The sequence below is a fragment of the Aspergillus piperis genome (assembly GCF_003184755.1).
Source record: "Aspergillus piperis CBS 112811 unplaced genomic scaffold BO85scaffold_21, whole genome shotgun sequence".
Lineage (NCBI taxonomy): Eukaryota > Fungi > Ascomycota > Eurotiomycetes > Eurotiales > Aspergillaceae > Aspergillus > Aspergillus piperis.
The window spans coordinates 382946-407192 of record NW_020291611.1 but is presented as its reverse complement, the minus strand read 5'-3'; the positions used below and the strand labels follow the sequence as shown (position 1 = coordinate 407192).

General features: G+C 51.3%; 6 protein-coding genes across 6 annotated transcripts; 4 read left to right on the top strand and 2 right to left on the bottom strand.

The window, feature by feature from the left end:
- Positions 1–5: 5 nt before the first annotated feature.
- BO85DRAFT_441868 (DNA-directed RNA polymerase II core subunit RPB2) lies at positions 6–6564 on the top strand (the record flags this gene model as incomplete). Its single annotated transcript, XM_025658818.1, has 13 exons — positions 6–32; positions 80–134; positions 192–433; positions 489–595; positions 648–882; positions 929–1022; positions 1073–1587; positions 1638–1922; positions 1967–2093; positions 2154–2198; positions 2319–2326; positions 2621–6339; positions 6402–6564. The coding sequence occupies 13 exons, from the start codon at positions 6–8 to the stop codon at positions 6562–6564; spliced, it is 5622 nt and encodes a 1873-aa protein (XP_025511859.1).
- Positions 6565–7894: 1330 nt separating this feature from the next.
- On the top strand, positions 7895–9502 carry esdC (GTP-binding protein EsdC). The gene is made up of 2 exons (XM_025654117.1): positions 7895–8478; positions 8533–9502. The coding sequence occupies exons 1-2, from the start codon at positions 8287–8289 to the stop codon at positions 9127–9129; spliced, it is 789 nt and encodes a 262-aa protein (XP_025511858.1). The 5' UTR covers positions 7895–8286; the 3' UTR covers positions 9130–9502.
- Positions 9503–11296, top strand: BO85DRAFT_147353 (uncharacterized protein). The gene is made up of 3 exons (XM_025654116.1): positions 9503–10004; positions 10065–10366; positions 10431–11296. The coding sequence occupies exons 1-3, from the start codon at positions 9875–9877 to the stop codon at positions 11001–11003; spliced, it is 1005 nt and encodes a 334-aa protein (XP_025511857.1). The 5' UTR covers positions 9503–9874; the 3' UTR covers positions 11004–11296.
- A 3649-nt stretch (positions 11297–14945) lies between these two features.
- Positions 14946–18955, bottom strand: BO85DRAFT_480777 (putative nuclear pore complex subunit Nup85). The gene is made up of 3 exons (XM_025663025.1): positions 16274–18955; positions 15723–16224; positions 14946–15663 (listed from the first exon to the last, which is right to left on the bottom strand). The coding sequence occupies exons 1-3, from the start codon at positions 18683–18685 to the stop codon at positions 15194–15196; spliced, it is 3384 nt and encodes a 1127-aa protein (XP_025511856.1). The 5' UTR covers positions 18686–18955; the 3' UTR covers positions 14946–15193.
- Positions 18956–19383: 428 nt separating this feature from the next.
- BO85DRAFT_380647 (Zn(II)2Cys6 transcription factor domain-containing protein) lies at positions 19384–21744 on the top strand (the record flags this gene model as incomplete). Its single annotated transcript, XM_025656392.1, has 3 exons — positions 19384–20086; positions 20204–20238; positions 20557–21744. 3 exons carry the CDS (start codon positions 19384–19386, stop codon positions 21742–21744), a joined length of 1926 nt encoding a protein of 641 aa, XP_025511855.1.
- Positions 21745–22683: 939 nt separating this feature from the next.
- BO85DRAFT_452779 (NAD(P)-dependent alcohol dehydrogenase) lies at positions 22684–24071 on the bottom strand. Its single transcript, XM_025660905.1, has one exon. It carries the CDS (start codon positions 24006–24008, stop codon positions 22857–22859), a length of 1152 nt encoding a protein of 383 aa, XP_025511854.1. The 5' UTR covers positions 24009–24071; the 3' UTR covers positions 22684–22856.
- Between the last annotated feature and the right edge of the window lie 176 nt (positions 24072–24247).

Below are 24247 nucleotides of genomic sequence, written 5' to 3'. Positions count from 1 at the left end.
CAACCATGACGAGCATCGATGAGCTCTTCAAGGTAAACTATCTATGAAGTGACTTGTTATAATAGCGCTGACAATCTAGAAACCCTCCTCGGCAGCAAGTGCCAAGCGCAAACTAGATTCCGCGAAAGACCCGAGTGCGTTCATCTCCTTCACGTCCAACTTGACTTGACAGCGGCTGACTTGCGACCAAGACGAGCTCTACAAAGCTGCTAAACTAGATGCGGATGGTGATGTGAAATCAAAAGGAAAGGCGCCCATGGTAGAGGATGAGGGCGACGAGGATGATGGCTACGCGGGTCCTGAACTACCTCCCGATTTCGACGCCGAGGATATCCCAGATGACGAAGAAGGACGCTTCTTCGGCGGCGGCATGGAGCGTCAAACGGCGGAGGCTATGCAATATATTGATCAACACGAGGAAGCAGATGTTGCGGTAAGGAATTGTTATTCGCTGTGCTCCGTGGGCTCGTTTGCTGAAGTAGCTATAGCCAGAGAAGTTCGACGTTACCTGGCTGCGACGTTTCGCCCTCAACTTCGAAAAGAAGATCTCGAAGAACGCCGAATTGCGCGGAAAGTTTGAAAATGATCCTCAAAAGTACGGTTCGCAAGGTAGATACTGATATGAACAATTATGCTGATATACCTAGATTCATGGCCTCGGAAGCAGATCTCGATACCGAAATCAAGAGCCTCTCCATCCTCTCCGAGAATTCATATTTATATAGCGAATTCGCAAAGCTGGGCTGTGTAGGCTCGCTTATGTCGCTGCTTTCACACGAGAATGCCGATATTGCAATTGATGTGATCCAGATCATTGGCGAGTTGACGGATGAAGATGTGGAGGCCGATCAAGAACAATGGGACAGTTTGGTGAACGCAATGGTATACTACTTCCGAGCTCTGCTTGAATGAATACTTACTAGTCTAGTTGGATGCCGAACTTATCGAGCTCTTGGCACAAAACCTTTCGCGACTTGACGAAGGATCCGAGGTCGACAGGGCAGGCGTGTACTACGTACTAAGTGAGTTATCCCGGATAAAGTACGCGACAGGTATACTGATTACATTGTAGACGTCTTGGAAAACATTGCTTCGCAAACGTTCATCGCAGAGAAGATAGGGCAAGACCCCAACCTGTTATCTTGGCTTATCGCTCGTATACAGAAGAAGGAAAGGCCAGTGGCTCAAAACCAGCAATATGCAGCAGAAATACTTGCCATTCTGCTACAATCAACTCCCAAGAACAGGGAGAAGGTCGTCAGCCTGGATGGTGTTGAGATTCTCCTGCAATTGCTTAGTGCATACCGCAAGCGTGATCCCGAAAAAGATTCCGACGAAGAGGAATATGTGGAGAACTTGTTTGGCAGCTTGAACTACCTTGTGAACGAGGATTACGGCAAGGAAAAATTCCTGGAAGCTGAAGGTGTTGAGCTTGCGCAAATCATGTTGAAGGAGGGCAAGTTCAGCAAGCAACGGGCTCTACGACTCCTGGACCATGCCCTAGGAGGCATGGCAGGCGCTCCTGCATGTGAACGCTTTGTTGAAGCAGCATGCTTGAGTACAGTATTTGGGATGTTCAAAAAGAAGGTATGTGTCACCGATATCATAGAATATGGGCTAGAGCTAAACCCCTATAGCAAGACAATGAAACGACGGAGCATCTGCTGGGCATTTTCGCTTCGCTGCTGCGCTTACTTCCGGGCGGTTCCGCACCACGGATTCGTACACTAGCCAAGTTTATGGAGAAGGACTACGAGAAGATCGAAAAGCTCATCAAGTTGCGCCGGGAGTATGCCCAACGAGTGACACCGGTCGAGCAAGCTATCGAGAAAGAACGAAAGAACTTCACGGAAGAGGAACAAGAGATCATGGCGGCCGAGTGGCTGTCCAGGCGATTCGATGCCGGTCTATTTTCTTTACAGGTTTGCTCTCCGGAATACCCCGTTGCTGCAGTACAAACTAACAGTACCCAAAGCTTATTGATGTCATTTTGGCCTGGTTGGTGGCCGAAGATGACGGGGCAAAAAAGAAGATTGTGTCCCTTCTGGCTGACCGCGACGAAGATTTGTCACTGATTAGACGAACCTTACAGGGTAAGTTCTGGCCCCTACGCCTTCTATACCGTCTGGATCTTGTGCTAAATGAATGAACAGAGCAAATGGAAGGGCTCTCTGAGGATGAGCCCGGCGAGAAGGATAGTAAGGAGATGCTGGAAACGCTTCTACAGTTCCTGTAATCATTGTGTATAATAACATATCGCGTACCATACTGCGCCAATTCTTGTCATTGATTCCTTTCGTAAATGTTCACAGTAATAGTTAATAATGTGAGTAAAAAGTGAAGTATTACCAGCAGCGTGAATTGTTTCACATATCACGTGATTTACTAATCAGGACTAGCTCACAGCTTAGCGCCAGAAGGCGGTCGAGGCTAGTGGCGGCTCTTTCCAAGGCAAGATCCATCAGCGCCCGGAGAGAGTCGAAGCACCCCAGCTGCTCCCTTCACCAGCATCACCGGTGGCCTGGGATCTCTCTTTCTTCCATCCATCTGAGGCTTCCGGCTTATTGGCCTCACCTGTCACATCCAGGACGATTGCTTCGCTGCATTCTACTTACGCCAGTCGTCCAACAACCTCGAGTGGGATCTTTTCCGCCGAGCGCGTCGCGCCCTTTGCGCTCATTGTCCTATCGACAGCGGTTTTTCATTGCGTTTACGACCCATATCCGCCAAGATGGCCGACTACGAAGATGCTTACGAGGATGAGTACTACGACGATATGGACGAGGGCATCACCTCGGAGGATTGCTGGACGGTCATTTCGTCCTTCTTCGACACCAAGGGTCTAGTGTCACAACAGCTGGACTCTTTTGATGAATTTATCTCCTCGACAATGCAGGAGCTGGTGGAGGAACAAGGCCAAGTAACACTCGACCAAACTCTCCCTCCCTCCGAAGATGAAGTCGATCCCGTGGTTGTCCGCCGATACGAGCTGAAGTTTGGAACCGTCATGCTCTCTCGACCGTCCGTGACTGAGGGTGATGGTGCGACCACTATCATGTTGCCCCAGGAGGCTCGCCTGCGTAATCTTACATACGCTAGTCCCCTTTATCTCGGTGTTACGAAGAAGATCATGGAAGGTCGTGAACGTCTGGTCGCGGACCGAGATGAGGATGATATGGGTGAATCGAATGAGGATAGAAAAGCTCACGGGACTTACCTGCAGTGGGAGCAGAAGGAGCTGCCTGCTGACCAGGCGAAGGAGGAGACCGTTTTCATTGGAAAGATGCCAATCATGCTCAAGTCCAAGTACTGTATCCTCAAGGATTTGAGCGAGCAAGCTCTTTACAACTGGAACGAGTGCCCTTACGACTCTGGTGGTTATTTCATTATCAACGGAAGTGAAAAGGTGTTGATCGCCCAAGAGCGCAGTGCTGGAAACACGGTTCAAGTCTTCAAGAAGGCACCGCCTAGTCCCACGCCCTATGTCGCGGAAATTCGGAGTGCTGTCGAGAAGGGATCACGACTTCTTTCTCAGTTGTCCCTGAAGCTGTTTGCCAAGGGTGACAGTGCCAAGGGTGGATTTGGTCCTACAATTCGGTCGACCTTGCCTTACGTGAAGACCGACATCCCCATCGTCGTCGTTTTCAGAGCCCTCGGTGTGGTTTCTGATGAAGATATTCTGAACCACATTTGCTACGACCGGAATGACACACCGATGTTGGAGATGCTGAAGCCTTGTATTGAGGAAGGTTTCGTTATCCAGGACCGTGAGGTGGCGCTGGATTTCATTGCCAAGCGTGGTTCTTCTCAGTCTAGTATGAACCACGAGCGTCGTGTCAGATACGCACGCGAAATCATGCAAAAGGAGTTCCTTCCCCACATTTCTCAGAGCGAAGGTAGTGAGACCCGGAAAGCCTTCTTCTTGGGTTACATGGTGCACAGACTTCTGCAGTGTGCCTTGGGCCGTCGTGATGTCGATGATCGTGATCACTTCGGTAAGAAGCGTCTCGACTTGGCTGGTCCTCTTCTTGCAAACCTCTTCCGAGTTCTGTTCACTCGTGTCACCCGTGACCTTCAGCGGTACGTGCAAAGATGCGTGGAGACGAACAGGGAGATCTACTTGAACATTGGTATCAAGGCCAGCACCTTGACAGGAGGTCTGAAGTACGCTCTTGCTACGGGTAACTGGGGAGAGCAGAAGAAGGCAGCCAGCGCCAAGGCTGGTGTATCTCAAGTGCTCAGTCGTTATACCTACGCCTCTACGTTGTCCCACCTTCGTCGTACCAATACACCAATTGGTCGAGACGGTAAGATCGCCAAACCTCGTCAGCTCCACAACACCCATTGGGGTCTGGTTTGTCCGGCTGAAACCCCTGAAGGTCAGGCTTGTGGTCTGGTCAAGAACTTGGCGCTCATGTGCTACATCACTGTTGGTACGCCTAGTGAGCCCATTATTGATTTCATGATTCAACGCAACATGGAAGTACTCGAAGAATTCGAGCCGCAGGTGACGCCAAATGCGACCAAGGTGTTTGTCAACGGTGTTTGGGTGGGTATCCATAGAGATCCTGCGCATCTGGTGAACACCATGCTCTCTCTCCGTCGCCGGAACATGATCTCGCACGAGGTCAGTTTGATTCGTGATATTCGTGAGCGAGAGTTCAAGATCTTTACCGATGCTGGACGCGTGTGTCGGCCACTGTACGTCGTCGACAATGATCCCAAGAGCGAGAACTGTGGTTCACTGGTGCTCAACAAGGAGCACATCCGCAAACTGGAGCAAGACAAGGACTTGCCCCCCGATCTGGATCCAGAAGACCGCAGGGAGCGCTACTTTGGTTGGGATGGTTTGGTGAAGTCTGGTGTCGTTGAGTACGTCGACGCCGAGGAAGAAGAGACAATCATGATTGTGATGACACCAGAGGACCTGGAGATCTCGAAGCAACTTCAGGCCGGTTATGCCCTTCCCGAGGAAGAGCTGCACGATCCCAACAAGCGTGTGCGTTCTATTCTGAGTCAAAAGGCACACACATGGACACACTGCGAGATTCACCCCAGTATGATCCTGGGTGTTTGCGCCAGTATCATTCCTTTCCCCGACCACAACCAGTCTCCTCGTAACACCTACCAGTCTGCCATGGGTAAACAAGCTATGGGTGTGTTCCTGACGAACTTTGACCAGCGCATGGAAACCATGGCCAACATTCTGTACTACCCGCAGAAGCCTTTGGCGACAACACGGTCTATGGAATTCTTGCGGTTCCGTGAACTGCCTGCCGGCCAGAACGCCATTGTTGCCATTGCCTGTTATTCCGGTTACAACCAGGAAGATTCGGTTATTATGAACCAGAGCAGCATTGACCGTGGTCTTTTCCGCAGTCTGTTCTACCGTACATACACGGACAGCGAGAAGATGGTCGGACTGACAGTTGTCGAACGCTTCGAGAAGCCTATGAGATCGGACACGATCGGTATGAGAAAGGGTACCTACGACAAGCTCGATGAAGACGGTATCATTGCTCCTGGTGTCCGTGTATCCGGTGAGGATATCATCATCGGTAAGACGGCACCCTTGGCACCTGAAGCAGAGGAGCTCGGTCAACGTACCAAGGCCCACACCAAGTTGGATGTGTCGACTCCTCTCAGAAGTACGGAGAACGGTATTGTAGACCAGGTCCTGGTGTCTACGAGCAACGATGACCTGAAGTTCGTGAAGGTGCGCATGAGGACGACCAAGATTCCCCAGATTGGAGACAAGTTCGCCTCTCGTCACGGACAAAAGGGTACCATCGGTATCACTTACCGTCAGGAAGACATGCCTTTCACTCGGGAGGGTGTGTGCCCTGACTTGATCATCAACCCTCATGCCATTCCCTCCCGTATGACAATCGCGCACTTGATCGAGTGTCAGCTCAGTAAAGTGTCGTCGCTACGTGGGTTCGAGGGTGACGCGACGCCTTTCACGGACGTTACGGTCGACTCGATCTCCCGTCTCCTGCGGGAGCACGGATACCAATCCCGTGGCTTTGAGGTGATGTACAACGGACACACTGGACGCAAGCTGGTTGCGCAGGTCTTCCTGGGACCGACGTACTACCAGCGTCTGCGCCACATGGTCGACGATAAGATTCACGCCCGTGCGCGTGGACCGACTCAGATCTTGACGCGACAGCCGGTGGAAGGTCGTGCTCGTGACGGTGGTCTCCGTTTCGGAGAGATGGAACGCGATTGTATGATTGCGCACGGAGCCAGTGCATTCCTGAAGGAGCGGTTGTTCGACGTGTCCGATCCCTTCCGGGTGCACATCTGCGACGACTGTGGCTTGATGACCCCTGTTGCGTAAGTGGAGAGACATCCTTGAATTTGCCTGACGATATGAGCTAACGATGATGGAATGACAGTAAACTGAAGAAGGGACTCTTCGAGTGTCGACTGTGTAACAACAAGCACCGAATCTCCCAGGTGCATATTCCGTATGCAGCCAAGCTTCTGTTCCAAGAGCTGGCCTCGATGAACATTGCCGCTCGCATGTTTACCAACCGGTCTGGCGTGTCCGTGCGGTGAGGGGGAGGAAAGATGACTACCCGTGTACATCAGATTCTTCTCTTCTGTGGTATCTCTTCCGTCTTCTGGTGTTTCTATGCCTTTTGTTCTTTCTCCCTCTCCGTTTCCTTTCCCCCACTGTTTTCTTTCCTAATAATTCTCCACCCCCCAAAACGTGTGATATCAACCGAAGACCAGACCGATTCGGCATTTTCCGGCGTACAGAGGACCAGAGGTTTATGATTTTGATTCGAGCTTCTATATATTGTTATTTATTTTTTTTCTCCTCCCTTCTTTCCTCTTTTTGCTGACCATGGTTGGAGGAATGGCTGGTGTAAGCAGCGATGTACTTGGATGACGATGATTTGTCCCTACAGAATCGAATCGAAATTGGATCTAGAGAAGCAGACGAAGAAGAGGGGTAAAAAGATGTCATGGCAATTCTGCACGTAAGAGCCGGCCATGACAGGGTCCTAATTGGGGCAGATGCTGCATGGTGTAATTGTAGTGGAGAGTCAGTGGAGAGAGTGTAGAGTGTGTAGAGTCACTATAGTGGTGTTCTTGCTTCTCTCAGTGGTGGGATCGTGTCCAACCCCCTCTCCTCAATCCCGTGCACGAACTTTAAAATTCCTCGGTGCTGCAGAATGGAGATGTCGGTGACAGGCCGTCTCCCTTCTTGTGTGAGTGCGATTGGCTGGCGAGGTTTCTATTGATAGGTGGGATGGCTCGGGAGAATGTGCTCGTGGAGGGCGGCAAGGGAAGAAAAGCATGGCGATGGAGATGGAGGGGAGATGGAGGGTCGATGGATGGGCGAGTCGTGAGAATGGTTGGTTGTCTGCTGCAGGCCCGGCTGCCCTTGAAGCCAATGAAACCAACGAATTACCCGCCGGCTGGGATGGCGAGAGGACGAAGCGGGGATTTGACTGGCGAAGAGCTGCTCTCGCTCTTCCCAGAATAGAAGATGGCGGGTGACAATCCCATCACACGCATTACACTAACTGAGTAGTTGACTCTACTACCGGGCTCTCTCGTCTGCTCGTTTCCCTCCCCCCCGGCGCTCTCTTAAAAGGCTGCTGTAGCCGCCAGGGCGTTCTCTGCCCTTTCTTCTCTTTCTTTCTTCAGCAAGCTTGCTTGTCTGACTGCCCGTGGTTTAGAAGTATCCCCCCTGTGCACTGGCTGCACTGGTTTTTTGTTTGTTTGTCTATTCGTCGCTTGTTATACTAACATCTTAATTATTCCCCTTACCTCTTTTACTATCAATATATCAAAAAATCCCCCCACCAATTCCCCCTCAACTCTGCCCCATTCAATACACGAGCTGTGCTCTGTGTAATGCTTGATTGCTTTTATTGCATCTTGTTCGGATACTTCTAAACCATTCAACCTCGTGACGGTTCATTTCGTTGTCGCCGGTCGACTTCTCGTGTTCTTGTCATATCAGCTCAGACGACTTGCTGGCCTTGTCCTTTATTCTTTCCAACAACATCATCTATCTAATATTCCTGGTTGCGTGTCAAGGACTGGATCCTGTCAAGCAAAGCCTCGTTGTTATACATTTGCACAGCCAACCAACCAACCCAACACAAGGCTAGACGTGAATCGACTCTGGTAGTCCCTTCCATCTCGGCCTTTTTATAACGACGACTCACTTCCCGCCATTGACACGATTACTTTTAACCATTACGCCTTCATTCTGCTGCATATAATCTAATTCTTAGTATAACCTGGTCAATCTCTCTCAACATGTCTGCTGTTCAGCTCAAGTTCTCGCTGCGCACCTCCTCCAATGTCAAGACCGTCCATCTGGTCGGCTCCTGGGACAACTACTCTCGTCAGATCCCCCTTTCCCGGGATGATGTCAAGCCAGGCGCATGGACTGGCAAGTTCCGCTTCCAGACCTCCATGCTGAAGCTGGGTGGCCGCTACTGGTACTACGTATGTGACTCCCGTTGACTCGAATGGCCCAGAAGCTAACTAACCCTGCCGCAGTACATCATGGATGGTTACCATGTCTCTCATGATCCCGCTGTTGAGTACACGGTCGAGCCCACCACCGGCCGCAAGTTGAACATCCTCGATGTTCCCGGTGGCAAGAAGTCTTCCCAGCCCGCCCCCAAGCACCACCGGGGCTCCACAGACTTCGTCAAGGGTCGTGCTCCTTCTCCGTCCAAGATCCACCACCCCAAGCCGTCCAAGCCCTATGCTTCCCGTCAAATCCGGGAGACGGACTTTGCCCCCACCATGGAAGACCTCACCATGCGGTTTGCCGACTCCCGTCTGTCGGACGAGTACTCGCTCTCCAACAGCCCGCCCAGCTCGGTTGGTTCATCCCTGTCGTCTCGCTCATCCGGCAGCACTTCCCCATCTTCCCTGTCGTCCATGAGTGACCCACCCACCCCGATCTGCCACTGCGAGCGCTACGGAATTACTCGCAAGGGCGACCGGGTCAAGCTCGACTGTGGCGGCAGCCGATGCGGCTATGTTACCGAGTCGTCTGAGGCTAGCTGCTCCGAGTCCGACAGTGATGAGGAGTACCGCCGTGCCCGCAGCGGTGTCCGTCGTCAAGGCATCGTGGTGCGCAGGTAAATCATAACAACTTGTTGGTGCTTTTACCCTGCTTTGATCAATTTTGAACACCCCTCATGGGAGTCGCTTCCCGCGTCGAAAGACCGAACACGCCGTGCATTGGATGTCCCTCCTCTTTGCATCAGAGAGGATAGTCACTCCTTTGGCAGTAACCTGCCGCGCCAATTGAAGTCGCTTGAGCATAAATGCTACGAAAGCAATTTAAAAAAAGAAAACCAAGAAAAAAAAAAGAACCGGCCACCTGGATCATGGCAATCTGCCATGAAGGAGCCAGATGCGCCACGCGGAGGAGATGGGATAGTTGAAGATATGGGAAGGAATATGGAAAAAAAGACAAGGACCACTCTATACTGGGAACTGATGGTATAGCCAGGTGGATGAAGGATGAAATGAAATGAGCGACGTCGAGGTCATGTTAGCTACGTTGTTCAGATAGGAAACGAATGATGAGTGATGACTTGCCTATCCCTAGCCTGTAGCCAACACAAAACCACTATATTGCTTCCTATAATAGCTATCCGCTAGCAGTATGTAGTTAAAGTGAGATGCTCGGCAGCAATAGCCGGGAGAGAACTTCACCTCGTGGATTAAATCCGTCGGAAAGTCCAAGCTTTCCCCCGCAATCGGATATCCCGAGCACCGAGACCTACTTTAAAATCTGGGGCAGTCCTCGAACTACATCTCTTCTCTGATACAAGAAGTAAACCATTCCAATTTAAATATACAAACAATTAATAACGTCACCATGCCCCCACCCCCGCTCACCGTGCAATACAAAGAAGCCAACGGCAGTAAAATCACCACCGACATCTACCTCCCCCCGGCACCCACCACAACTACTACTGAAAATGACACGCCGAAGAAATATCCCGTTTGTACGTCTAACTCCACCACTGCAACTACTAGATATATCAAGTTACTAAAAAGCTTCACAGTGATCAACATCCACGGCGGCGTCTTCATGCTCGGCCACTCGCGCATGGTCTCCATGCCCCAAGTCGACGACTGCCTCGCCCGGAACTGGATCGTCGTGGTACCCAACCATCGCCTCTGTCCGCAGGTGAATATGCTCGAGGGGCCCATCACTGATATCCGGGACCTGTTGGCGTGGATCTACGATGGTCAGTTAGATGCGTTCCTTGCCGGCGCAGGTGCAGATGCAGCGGGGTATCGGGTCGATATGGATCGGGTTATGGCGTTTGGGACGTCGTCGGGAGGTACATTAGCATTGTCATTGGTAAGTTTTTCTCCTTTCCTAATCCTACCATACGCACATCCACAATGCTAATAATCTATATCAGGGCTACTCCGTCCCCCGCCCCGTCGCCGCAATCCTCGACTTCTACGGCGCCGTGCACTTTACCCACCCTTTCTGGACCCAACCTCTCCCAGACGTCCAACGCACCCTGCCCCCACTCGATCCTGCATTCTTGCATAAGATCTACGATGAATATCCCGTCCCTACGGACAGTTCTATCTCGCTGGAGGGCCAGACAGAGCTTGCTGGCGGTAGCAAGGCCAAGGGCCCGGATTTCTCCCGCCCCCGGGATGCATTCGCCCTAACGCAGGTAGCTAATGGGACGGTCTTGCAGGCTTGTTATCCTGATAGGGATGTGAGGGAGATTGATCCGGTGGTGCATGTGGGCAAGGGGTTTCCGCCGACGTTTATTGTGCATGGGGATTGTGATACGAAGGTTAGTATTGAGGTTAGTCGGGAGCTGTGGAGGGTGTTGAGGGAGAATGGGGTCGAGTGTGGGATGGTGGAGGTGCCCGGGGAGGATCATACGTTTGCGATGGGAATGCAGGTTGGAGGGAGGACGTGGGAGTTGCAGAGGCAGGGGGTTGAGTTTTTGGAGAGGGTTATTTCACGATAGTTTGTGGTTGGGGTTGTTGGGGTTGTTGTAATAATTTATAGGGGTTCATATAGATTTTCGATAAGAGTAAGAATCGAGACCAGTTCTTTTCTTATTGAGTCTTTTACCCGATTTGGTATTTGATTCATCTCGGGGATTGTCCGCGGTTTGTTGCAGAGTTTGAAAGTAGTAGGATGGCTATCAATGCTCAATACTTCTTTATCAGCTAGGCTGCAACGTATGCAATACTGGGATGACCGGTGTCCGCGGGATCCAGACACTCTAGGCTGATGCCAATCTTAGGCAAGCATTTTAAATCCTCTCGCTACTCGCTAGTATGGTTCTTCAGCTGGTTTCAGGATATAGATAGTAGTAGTAGGCCTGAATAGTCATCTTTTAGTCTAAGTCTAATTCTATACACGTGGTCGTCGGCCTCGACTAAATTAATGTGGATAGACATAAGGAGTCCTAATGAGCTTACAGTAAAAGCTTGACTGCAGACATGGATAAATTCATCAATCTATTTGTCATGATCTTCTGACAGCTGCAGTTTCATTGGAAGTATTCCGAAATTTCCGACATTCCGAACAAGACACCCCTTGGAAATCATTGAAGAAGAAGTTTGATCACTTTCTTGACTGGGAAAGTCGAAGGGGGAATTAAATTGACTGGATGGTTGCCTGACGCGTCTGACTCAGGCCTCCACCAGAGGTGGATCTTTTGGTTAAGCCCTATTTTCCTAATCTGGTCAGAGTCACGGGGATTACTATTTTGGGGCAACCAAGTCAACCAGTCAACCATCGCAACTTGTGCTCGGGCCCCAGCAACGAACAAGATGCCCACTTTTCCCCCCTCCATCGTCCGCGGTTGACTCGCTTCTCCTCCGTCCGGGCGTCTGTCCAGCTCATCCCAGTTTCAGCCCTACGGTGCCAGGGGCCAGTCCATCCTGGCTTTGAGTGGTTCATCCAAACCGGCCACTCCGTCCCCGTTGCTTCTCAGCCTCAGCCTTCCTCCAATCCCCTCTTCCATCTCGGACAACTAACCACCTTCATCCACGCTTGCTGGGCTAATTTCCTGGCTAAGGAATTTCCCTCAAATCACCGGCCGGGTCCCGCTGCAGCCTTACGGCTCCCAAGGTCCTCCCCGGAGAACCGCACCGACACTGAACTCGCTCCCAGCGGCCCACGGCACGGAGAAGCAATTTCCAATAGCGAATCCTCTATAGCGGAACCCACCAGCTGGATTGGCTTCCCCTCCTCCCCTTCTCTGCTACAGCCTCTACACGAGGTCCAGCTCACCAATAATGTCCACCTGACTGGTCTTCTGCAAGTCTGCATCCTCTGCCTCCCATGCCTTTCAGGGGTCCCGGGGAGCCTTTAACGGCGCCCTTCTAGTGGGTAAACGGTGCCCGGTAACCCCTCAGTAAAGCAGGGAAAGCGTCGGAATCAGCTGTCATGGATGGGCGTGGCCTAGTTCTGCACTACTCGGCCTTCAGCCCGACAAGCGTCCCCCACTGATCGACTCCGGTTTGCCCTACGAGTATTGCGAAATCCGAAATAGACCAATCTGCTATGGGTTGACGTTTGCCCGGCAGGATGGGTCCTCCTCATTTCCCTCTTTTTTCCTATTCCCTCTTTTCTTTTTCCCCTCCATTCTCTCCTCTTCCTTGATTGTCTACATTTTTGCTTTCTCGGTGGCCCTTTCCATCTCGCTCTCGCTCTCTCTCTCTCTCTCTCTCTCTCTCTCTCTCTCTCTCTCTCTCTCTCTTTTCTTCTTTCCCCCCTTTCCCCTTTCTCCCTCTTTACTCTTCCTGGTCGCTAGTCCTGTTCGTGATGGACCGAGTTCTTCCAGATTGTTCCCGAGCATAGAATTAAAGGGTTCCTTTGGGTTTCTTTTATGGATGCCTTGCATCGACCGTCTGCAGTCGCATTCAGCATCAAGGCGCCTTAGAATGACAAGCTCGCCAGTTCTAGATCCTTGGTATTGTCGTCACTTGGAACTTGGTTTCTATCATGGTCCTGGGTCGCCTGAATGGTCGGTGTTTTTATAATTGATTCCATCCGCGATCCACTCCCCACCTCCATCGCACTCACCACTTTACGCCTCGACCCTTCAGTCATTCCTTGACCACCACCCTCAGACCTGTCTCATTACCACGCGGGACGTTTGATCTTTTCAATTTGTGTCTTTTTTCTTTCTTTTTCATCTACCACCAATTCCATCTCATCGGTCGACCACTACCACAACCACGACCACGACCACCACATCATCATGTGTTATCTACTAGTGGAGCGATTTTCGGTGTGCAGATGTCTTTACTTTCAGCACGCGGTAGACCCGTGTGAAGCATACGGCCAGCGTGGCCATGTGGTGCAGGAGAAAATCGTCCTGGTCGGCTACACCTGTTCCCGACATTCATTGAGATGCAACGGAAACAACGCTCGAGACCCAACCCTGCCGGATTCAGGATACTCCAGCATCAAGGGTTAAACCCATCCACTCTGGGATAGCAAGAGGCAGCAGTCGCGGGACGTCTGCCTCAACCGTCGTTCGATTTCATTCCTGTTTGATGCATGCTCAGTTCGATTCGATTTTGGCCTGGCCGGTTCGCCAAAACTCTTGCTAGATATATGCTTTTGTTATTGTCAACGCTGTGGGGCTGCGCTCTCGTCACCGTTTTCTTTATAATGCTGTGTGTGCGCGTGTTCAGTCAGCCTATTCTGCATAGCGTTGCGTTGTGTTGCGTCGCAGGATCCCCAGTCACGATGAGACGAGAAACGTGCGACGATCGACTGGGTGGAGAGTTTTGTCTTGTTAAACTATGGTAATAGAGGAGGATTTGATTGAGAAAAATGGGGGTCGTATCCGGGATACGCCAGTTGGGGGATACCAACATCTATCTATGCATTATCTAGCTGGCCTACCTACATTCGTTATCATTAATCATCTACTTTTTGCAGTAATATGGCCATGTACTTGAGTATGGAATATGATCTACCAATAGGAGATCCTTCTATTAGATGAGGGTTAAAGTTAAGCCATGCTGAATGACTTGTCCATTCGAATTGCAGATCCCAAGCATCAAAATTGCGGTGACCAAGCGGATACTTCATTTTCAAGTACCCTACCAAATCTCCACAGTCTATTTATTCAGGCCCATAACAACATGTAAGAAGGTGCCTTAATAGTCCCTACAGGTACCTACCTACTTCGACTCATCACCTGTATCCACAGCAGTAAACAACCAACAAAACATTTTCCAAAAACAGCATGATTGCCAAAACCATATGATATCTCCCCTACCAGCAATGCAATCAAGCGTTACGCATACTACGTAGTAATTAGTAACCACCACTAACTGTAGTCCCATGAATCATAAAAATCTACCGATTTTATTAAATGACCCTCGTCTGGACTTAGTTGATTTGATAGATACTGATTGTAGATAAAACGTGCTTAGTTAGTGCAATTAAGTATCCCAGTTTTAGTTGAGGAGTAAGTAACAGCAGAGTTTATGTCATTTATATTAGTAGTAGTTTTTATGGCGTATTGAATACTGATGAAACTTATCACCAATGGATTCTAATACTTATGGATTAAGTAAGTAAGTAAGGAACTAACTAACTTATATGAACTAAATGTGGATCTTTCTCTGTGGATTGGATAGGATTGGATTGGAATGGAAAGTATGCATGCATTCATTGCACCGTCGGTGAGTGAGGAATAGAAAAGAATGTATAATATAACTTTTAGTGGGATAATCATGGATGGCTTTGGCTTAGTATGGTGGTTTATGGGTTGTATCTATTGTTTTTTAATTTTCTTTGGTTATCATTAGTAGTATTAACTGTTGGGCAGGGTGCTTACTCTGCTACTGCTTTGTGTGTACTGTGTAGCTGCCTTATATTATTACACTACTACTTTGAACTCAATCCAGATTGGGTGAGGAAGAGAAAGGAAGGTAAGGGAGAGAGAAACCTCAAACTCTAATTGGCTTTGAAAAAGACCCAGTCACTGGAATAGGAAAAGTGTTATACTCATGCATGCTGCAAGCAGAGAGAACATAGTAGTATAGAATACAATAATACAGCACAACTACTCCGTTCCACTCCACTTCACTCCACTCAACTACATCCGATGTATTAAAATTTGACTTTTGCTTCTTGGCTTAATTCCTCTTCTTCTTCTTCATCATCAACAACAGAAGAAATCTAGATCGATCCAAGAGCTCCATAGCTCAATCCCTTCGCGAGACCGACCCGGAGAATACGGAGGATATCCTCGCCCGTTGCGTCCTCTGGTAGACCGGCACGCCAGTCCCAGCCGCGTTCGGTGGAGGTAGTGGGGGAGTCAGCGTCCGCGCGAGGGACGAGGACGCCGGAGCTGCCGACGGAGCCGGAGCCGGAACGAGTGCGGGCGGATTCGATGATGTCGTTGCCGATGAGGGAGAAGGTGCTTGATGCGGTGAGGGATGAGACGGACTTCTTGAGCATGGCGCGCGGGGAGGGAGGGAGGACAGAGGAGTCGGAGGTGTGGGCGCGCTTGCTGGAGTGGTATTGGATGAGCGTGGAGCGGAAGCATTCTTCGCATTGGGCGTAGACGCGCGGAGTCACGGTCTGGAGGTCCTCGATGGCGGAGAGAATGGTGAATTGTTGGGAGACGGAGAGGAGGGGAGTGGATTCTGCCGAGCGGATGGTTAGGATAAGATTCTTAGGAAAGGTACTAAGATAGGGATCTTACGGCCAATAAAGGGCAGGGCTTCGCCAAGCAATGTCAACAGTCCATCGACTTGGACGACAGCATCGCGATCCGGATCGTACAGACCACCGTAGATGCTGTCCGCCGCGCTGCCAATGACCGCCACCAAAGCCTGGGCCGCTGCTCGCCGTCTGGCTAGAGGCTTGAACCGAGGTCGCTGTCCTTCCTTAAGGTTGATCGCCTCGTCGCGAATCTCGTAGAAGCGACGCAGAGTCGCATATCCACTGAAATAGTACTGTAGAATAGTAGCAGCCTCTTCATCCGTATGCGCAATCGCCCCCAAGCCGAATTTGGGGTTCTTGATCAAAGCTTCAAGCTGCTCGTCCAGGTCGGAGGATTCAGGGAAGGCGCGGGACTGAACAAGACTGTATGAGATGAGCAGGTCGACGATAGACTTGACCTTGCGTCGGTCGTGTGCGCGCGCATAGCACAGAAGGGCAAGCCCATATTCTTGGGAGGTTGCAACGATATTATCACCATAGCGCTGAGCAGGTTAGCTGACGTTCATATAGTACCAGTAAATGACGACCTACCTCAGCGACCTTCCTTCCGTGTTGATCCAAGTCCATTTCGCAGCACAGCTGCACCACTCGATCCACCTGCTCAACGCTGGTCAGGGGTATCTTTTCGAGCAGGTCGGCAACGCTCGTCTCCAGTTTCTCGCGATCATCCAAGCGGCTGAGGATCTCGATGGCCATCTCCCATCCCTGTCGCACGCCCGTTTCGCACTCCAAGGTGGTCCTCTCAGACAAGCCAGACGCATACTCGCTAATCACATCGTTTTTGTGAACACGTCGCGTAGGTGCATCACCAGCCTGTCCATAGGAAAGAACCATCAGGTCATTTTTGCTAAGGCCTGGCATAGATTTAGGACCAGCCGCAGCCTCTAACCAGCCGCCAATAGACGCGAACTCAACCACGGCAGCTGCTACACACAGCGACCAAGTCTGAAGCAATTCTAGCACACCATCCACGTTGCCTTCAAACACGGAAGCAAGTCCGACTTCAAGGCTGCTCATCGAGTTGACGCGAAAACCAGCGTCGGCGGGCTCGGCGCTGGTTGCATGGCTAAAGGCCAGGTCAAGCCGGCGGAGGTAGGCGTTACGTATACTGCTGGGGGAGGCGTTGGGTCTGGACAATCTCGAAAACAAGTCGGCGCTGGAACCCTCCTCATCATCCTCTCCATCCCACCACACGGTCATCGCAATCGTGGCCTCAATCCAATCCTCCGCGTGGTCCATGACTACGCTCGTATCGCCGAGGATAATGCGGTACATGGACCGAAGGTTCTGGTAGATGGCCCACGGGACTTTGCTCTCGGCCATGCGTGCGTTCTGAGCAAAAGAGAACATCGGGGCAGCAGCCGTGGGCTTCAATCCAAAGTTGACTGCCTGGAAGCGGTTCTCCGCGGCTGGAGGCTCGGGAGACGCCTGTTCACTGCCTTCGGCGAACTCCTCCAAATCTGTCACGGCGGCAATCACACGTTTTCTATACGTAGCCCACTCGGGGCCTCTAATGTCCCAATCCCCGTGCTGCACGCTGGGGCATGAGTCAAGGACCTGGAGGGCCCTGTTGACGCACCTCTGAATGTTTTGCAGCTGTGCGCCACGATAGCCTGACTGCGGCAATCCATCCTCCAAGGCGGACCGTGCATAGTTAAAATCAGCCGACCGCAAAAGGTCCGCAGCCTCAGAGAGATGGCCACGCAATACAGCAGCATTAACCAATTCCCAAAAGTTGGGAGAAGCCGTAGGATTGGGATCAATCTCTTTCAATGCTTGCAGCTCATCGGTAAGAGGCATATGGTTCTCATCAAGCCAGTCAAAAAGGAGCTTGGGTATGGGCGTAGGGGTATTCGTCCGAGCGGGGGCCAGTAATAAATTGCGCGCTGGAAATCCCAGGGGGCTTAGAAGGCTGGGCTTGGGTGCCAACTGAGGAGGGTGGTGGAGCCGCAACAGCAGGGATGCCAGGAAGCTTGCTTTCGCAATGTTCGAAGCATTGTCGCCAGGACCGATGCCGGTACCTGGATTCTGTCCAGCGCTATCCTGATTTGCGATTGCCTGCCACGTGTCCACGAGTCTGTCGCAAGCGTCCGACAGAGCAACCTCAAAGTCAGTGTTGTTGTAGTCAGACTTCTTCACTTCATCGTGCATGCGGCAGACTTCATCCTCAGTATGCATGATGAACTCGCTTGGCTCTTCCACGGCAGCCACGCGCGAACGCGAAGCGAAATTGCGCACAATCGACGGCATCGCGGAGTCCTTCTTAGGCGACAGCTTGCCCTTCCGTATAGGTGACTGGTTTGCCCACTTTTCGTCAAGCTTTGGGCGTTTTGCTTGCGTGGTGGAATTTGAGTAGATCGACTTTCGTTGGCCGAGCGCGGCGGACGGCGCAGAGATAGAATCGCCAAGCTGGGAGTCCAGGAAGCTGAAACGAGACTCTGTGGCCTTTTCTGTAGTTCCCAAGTCCATAGCGTTGTCGGTCTGTTCAGCTTGCTCCTCCGGCAGATCTTCCTCTTCACCCTCCGCATCTTGGTCGGTGGCATCATCATCCATCCGTGAATCCGCGAAGCCGTTGGAATTTCCAAAGCTAGTCGACTCGGCAAACCGGCTGCCGTTTGTAATACTGAACAGCGATTGCGATTTCGCAAAGGACTTGGTTTGAGTGGTCTTCTTGCCTCGGGGGAGGGCAAAGTCGGTGGAAGCAATAGAGGAGCCGAAGATACTATCGTTGGGGTTGATGTTCCCGGACTTGGTGAAAAGGGAGCCAGAGCTCATCTGGGAGCTGCCGAACATGCTGCTGGAGTGAGGATGGCCTTGCGGAGTGAAGGAATTGGATGCGGAGGGCGGAGCGCCTGCCGGCGTTTCTGACAGATTACTGAATACACTGCGGGAATGGCCGGGGGTGGACGGCGGACTCGACTCAAATGAGTTTTTGAAAGACATGCTGCGACAAGCTATATCAATTGGTAAGGAGCTCGGAGATGACAGAGGGAAGATGAACGCGAAGAGCGAGGAAGCATAGAGCTGCACCTCAATTCGGGGCGGATAGACAGCGTAAGAGGAAGGAAATAGAGTTGCGCAATCAATTTAGTGAGGTCGGGACATCGAACAAGAGCTGAGGAGTCGCCAAGCAGCCGGGCAGAGCGAGAAAGAAGCAACACGCCCGTCCGAAGCTGCTGTGTATCTGGAATCTGGGATTCTACTCTTTCGCCGGCCAACAATTAATTCTCCCGAAGTTCGAGACGCGCGCCGGGCGGTGAGATGCCAAGTCAGGTGATAACTGTATTCACGTGACTAGCTTAAGTCAGATGATGTCACATGAGATAGAAGCCTGAGTCATCAACGCTACTCCCGATCGGGCCCGTCGTATCCGCTAAGTCATAAACAGTGATGATTGGCTGAGGTTATCCATGGATCAAGTGCCCGAAGGGATCAGAAAAGGAGAAAAGCAGAATGGCTGTGATGCACAGCCTGATGATCGTCAAAGGGTCTCGTATCGGCATGGGCCGCAGCAGTGCGCCTTGTCCGACACAAGGCTCGGATGCAAGGTATAAGAACCATGGAATGGCGTCGATTCCATGAATCTGGGATACAGTTCTCAGAGCCACCGTCTAACAGACTACTACTCTCCTGCTACACAAATGGCTACTTACGAACCTTCTCTGGTCCCCAATGACCCAACCTTGCTCGGTTCTCAGCTCTCCGACTACGAGGGATCTGTCGACGAGAAGCTTCCAAGCGAGCAAAGCGCTTCGCACGTCTATCAGATCCATAACACGTTGTTCCGAAACCATTACAATGTGTCCAGCGCCCAAGGGAAGCAGCTCTACCGGGTGGAGAACTCCTCCTGCAGGCCCAAGAAGCCAGACCTTACCTTCCATGCAGGGTCCGACGAGAACGGCCCGACCGTGGCAGTATGCAAATTCCTACATTTTTCAAGACATCTCAAGGTCGGTCTGGGCGATCCCAACGATATCAACGGTATAAAATACGAGGATCTGCTGGCGCAAGACCACCGACACGCCAAGTATCGTTGGCAGATGACGATGCAGACTGCCCGGGGCCCCGAACGGCACTCATTTCTCTGCACCAGGACACACTCGGTTGGGATTAAAGAGGACCACAAGACGAACAGCTTGAGCAATCGCAACTTCAAACTCGTTGATGAGCAGAACGGCAAAGTTGTGGGTGTATTTACCAACGCTGTTTGGAAGAACAGGGAGACAGGCAAGCTTCATATGTATGTGGATTATGGGCAGGAATTCGACCTTATGGCACTAGTCACAGTGCTAGCCTTGTACGAGAAAGCCCGGCGACGCAGGGACTCTGCTGCTGCCACTGGTAGTTAAGAGGCGAAAGGATTCTTTGACATGGTTGTTTTGCGGTTCCTTTATGCGATACGAGATACCAAATTGAGTTTTCTGAATTTATTGGTTTATATTCTATCATAATATCAATAAGCACAAAGTTTTGGTGCTGAGGACCCTGTTGATGACGTAAGACGAGCTTGGCTCCAAAGAAAGATTGAAATACTTCAGCCTTGACTTTTCTGTCCTTTCCCCGCCATATTCTTCAAGATAGCGGGTCTAAGCGACGGCTTCATGTGAAAGGATTTAACCGTGGGTCCAAAGTTCCCCGGATCTAGCATGGCCAGCAGTAGCTCCTGTACCACGTTCAATGGCACTTAGAAGACCCCATCGCAAATCGCGCCACGGCTGCTTGCAATGCAAGCGAAGGCGGGTGAAGGTACTCTCCTATTTCCGCAATCTCGTGGAATGTTCCCTTTGTCCCGTCTTACTTACTGATGATACCAGTGTGATGAATTACGACCCTCTTGTTCAAACTGCTCAAAACGTCTGGCAACCTGCGAGTATGACTCTAGCGCATCACTGCTATGGACAAATGAAGAACCCCCTTCTCGCATACGGTCCAAGAAGTCCAGCCCAGCAGGGGTTTCTCAGTCTGAATCTCCTGCGGCTACGACTGCCAACTCCCTCAGCATCCTGGGAAGATGGGGTGATGTATTTGCCGCCTCGCAAGCAGTCCCCAGCTTGAACATCACAGACCTGGAGCTGATGATGCAATGGTGCAACTCAACGCACAAAAGTGTGTCTCGGGGCGAACACACGGACCACATCTGGCGCTTTCGCGCTTCAGAGGAAGCAATTGCACATCCTTTCCTAATGCACGGGCTACTCGCGTTGTCCTCCCTGCATATTGCACGAACAAAGCATGATACCCAGCAGCGTCCGATTTATCTCAGCACTGCTGTTGCACATCAGGCTCAAGCACTGGCCCTATTCCGCGAGAGGCTAAGCGATATCAACTCGTCTAATGCAAGGGCTATGTTTGCATTTGCCAGTGTTGTGGTCTATTATACCTTTGGCTTACCTCACGCGCCCGAGTCTAGCGATCCATGGGCCAACGTGGATGACCTACTTCAGATATTCACGCTGGCGCGTGGAGTCCAACAGATCCTGAAGCAAGCTATTTCGGTCATAAAGAATGATGAATGGAGCATAATCTTCAAGGTGGAAGACTTGAACGAGGACTACTTGAGAGACGCACAGTCAAGCTTGGAGCGGTTGCATGAGTTGAACAACGCTTGCGGGGCTCAAGACGACACCCATGACATAGCTGCTTACGAAAATGCACTTGATCGTCTAGCAGAAATGCTGGCTGAGGCGCGTACTGGTATGCCCTCTGTGTCGACTTCCAGCCGATGGGCAATCAGACAATTGCCTGAATTCATGGAACTCTTGCGGGAGCGCAAACCGCTAGCTTTGGTAATACTAGCGTATCATTGCGTTGTATTCCATCATCTGAGGGATGCATGGTACATGGGTGATCGGGGAAGCAGAGTGGCCCGAGCATTATGGGACATTTTGGACGATGAATGGAGGCCACTGATTGAGAGTCATATGCTGGAAATATTCGGGGAGACACACCCGACTAATACGCCTGATACAGCTGGAATAGGACAGCAGGAGATTGATCAATGATCATTGCATTCAATAGCTGGACATTCACAGGCCACGACATCTCCACCTATACTGAGACATACTCCTCTGCTTTCCATCCCCCCTTTTCAGTCTTGATGCTCCCGCGCCCGAGAAGCCATTCTACGTCGCTTGGATGGGTGGCTGCGAAAACGATCAACACGGACAACATCAGCAGTCTGTCTAGCACATCACACAACACCATCCAAGCGCAGAATGCACTCACCCGACGCTTGCATCGAGGAGCCGAGCACATCTCCTGCAACGAATTTTTTGATCATCCAGCCGACCTGGATGATGCCAACTACCCCCCCACCCTTCACGAGGGTTACAATCTGACCCAGATCCATGTATATGCTCGCAGCGAAGAGGGCAGACGCGACCAGCAGCAGGGTGCTTTTTACGGTGTACAACCGATAATCCAGTAGGAGATTGAGATGCCGGCATCACGCGGTCGATGTAACCTATTGCCTCGACTGGTTAGTCAGCTAGTGCAAGTCCACGTTTAAGGGTTGAGATACAGTATCCTTCGATAATGAAAGGGACAGGGAATCACGTCTGCGCTCGGAGCAGACGATAAGTATGATTGAGATTGCCCAGCATAAAGAGAGCCGCGAATACAATCGCTGCAGGCATTGATGGGTTGTACTAATAAGCCACCCAGCCGCTATGCAAGTCGGAAGACATCTTGTTGAATGGTGGATGTATACTGCCACTAGAGAATTCGACAAGAACAGTATGCTTGACGAATATAGTAGTTCATTTCTTCAACTTATCTCTCGATCATATTCATAAAGCGACTCGCCTTTCATCGCCACTTGTATAGAAATTTCTATCTGCAGCTTCACGATCTGCAGCCTCGTATATCTCGTACCTATTTCCCGATTGGGAAGATACCCTCATCCTACGGCGGAATCAGACCGAGCATGTCAGAAGTAAAGACTAAGTAAGTACAATTTTGAATCCATTGATAAGGACTGGCGGAGAAAGACTTCTCCCTTGAATAAGACTTTCATCCATAAGCACTATACTGTCTATCAAGAGATCCACTCCTCTACAACCCCATCACCACACCCACCCTATACAAACTCCCCAAATCTATACTCAAGAGTAAACTACAACCGACTCTCCCTCTCCTCCCCATTAACCAACACATACCTAAACCTCGCCCTCCCCGCCTCCATATCCCTCAACGTCTCATTAACCTCCTCCATCCTCCTAGTCTCCACCCACGGCCTGACCCCCTTCTCCGCCGCAACCTCCAACATACACCTAATATCCTCACGGCTCCCAATATTCGACCCCGTCACATTAACCCCCTTCCCAATCAACTCAAACGCCCTCATCCTCGGCAACGGCTTCTCCGGCGCGCCCACCAACACAAACGTCCCGCCGGCCTTCAACAACCTCAAATACTTCCCAAGGGGCATATCATCGCCATCCACCGTACAAAGAATCAAATCCACCGTTCGACTCCACTTCTTCTCCCACCCTTTCTCCTCCCCCGTCGCAATAAACTCATCAGCCCCTAACCCCTTCACCGCATCCTCTCGCTTCCCATTACTCCTCGATATCCCAATAACCCGCTCACACCCCAACGCCTTCGCAAACATAATCCCCAAATGACCTAGCCCGCCGATCCCCACCACCGCTACCGTCTTCCCCTTCCCACTATCCGCCCCATCACCAAGATACTTCCTCAACGGCGCAAACACCGTCGTCCCCGCACACAGCAACGGCGCCGCAACCTCACTCTCTAATCTCTCCGGAATCCGGAACGCGAATGCCGCGGGCCCGCGCCATTTCCGCGCGAATCCCCCGTACGCTATCACATCGCTTCGCTTTCCGGTCTCGTTGTCCCAGTATCGGCTGTTATACGTCCCCGTGATGCGTGGACAGTAGTTCTCTTTCCCGGCGACGCATTCCTCGCATGAGGGCTGTAGGCACGAGTGGGTTTGGGCGCCGATGCCGACTCGGTCGCCAATGCGTAGTGGTGTGGTGTTGGGGTGGGTGGGGATGGATGAGCCGATGCGTGTCACGATACCGATGATTTCGTGGCCCACGATGCAGGGGTAGGTCGTTGTGTTGGGGCCCCAGCCTGAGCGGAGCGTGTGGAGGTCGGTGCCGCAGATGCCGCAGTGGGTTATGTTGATTTCGATGTCCGTGGGAGTGAAGGGTTTCGGGGTGTACGGGGCGTAGGTTAGGGGCGTGGTGGGGGAGTGGGAGAGGTAGCCGTGGAAGTGTTCGGGGGTGTGGGGTGGTGGCATTTTGTTGTTTGGTTTGGGTTGGATTGTGTGGTGGTTGTGGTTCTTAAGTGTGAAGGAGGTGGTGAGTGCGGAGAAGAAGTTGATATAAAGGAGAGAATGCGGAGAAGTGCCGAGGTCCGTTGATTAAGTTGGGTTTGGAACAGCCGAATGTGGAATGTCCGAGTTGTGGGGATCTACAACACGTGGTCGGTGGCTACTTTAGTTAGTGCCTCGGATTATTCTACTCATTATGTATATTA

Coding starts and splice junctions, on each gene's coding strand:
- BO85DRAFT_480777 (XM_025663025.1), bottom strand. CDS start 18,685: ATGTCTTTCAAAAACTCATTTGAGTCGAGTCCGCCGTCCACCCCCGGC. Junction 16,225..16,273: donor ACGGAAGGAAGGTCGCTGAG/GTAGGTCGTCAT, acceptor TAACCTGCTCAG/CGCTATGGTGATAATATCGT. Junction 15,664..15,722: donor AGCCCTGCCCTTTATTGGCC/GTAAGATCCCTA, acceptor TCCGCTCGGCAG/AATCCACTCCCCTCCTCTCC.
- esdC (XM_025654117.1), top strand. CDS start 8,287: ATGTCTGCTGTTCAGCTCAAGTTCTCGCTGCGCACCTCCTCCAATGTC. Junction 8,479..8,532: donor GTGGCCGCTACTGGTACTAC/GTATGTGACTCC, acceptor ACCCTGCCGCAG/TACATCATGGATGGTTACCA.
- BO85DRAFT_452779 (XM_025660905.1), bottom strand. CDS start 24,008: ATGCCACCACCCCACACCCCCGAACACTTCCACGGCTACCTCTCCCAC.
- BO85DRAFT_147353 (XM_025654116.1), top strand. CDS start 9,875: ATGCCCCCACCCCCGCTCACCGTGCAATACAAAGAAGCCAACGGCAGT. Junction 10,005..10,064: donor GCCGAAGAAATATCCCGTTT/GTACGTCTAACT, acceptor AAAGCTTCACAG/TGATCAACATCCACGGCGGC. Junction 10,367..10,430: donor GTACATTAGCATTGTCATTG/GTAAGTTTTTCT, acceptor AATCTATATCAG/GGCTACTCCGTCCCCCGCCC.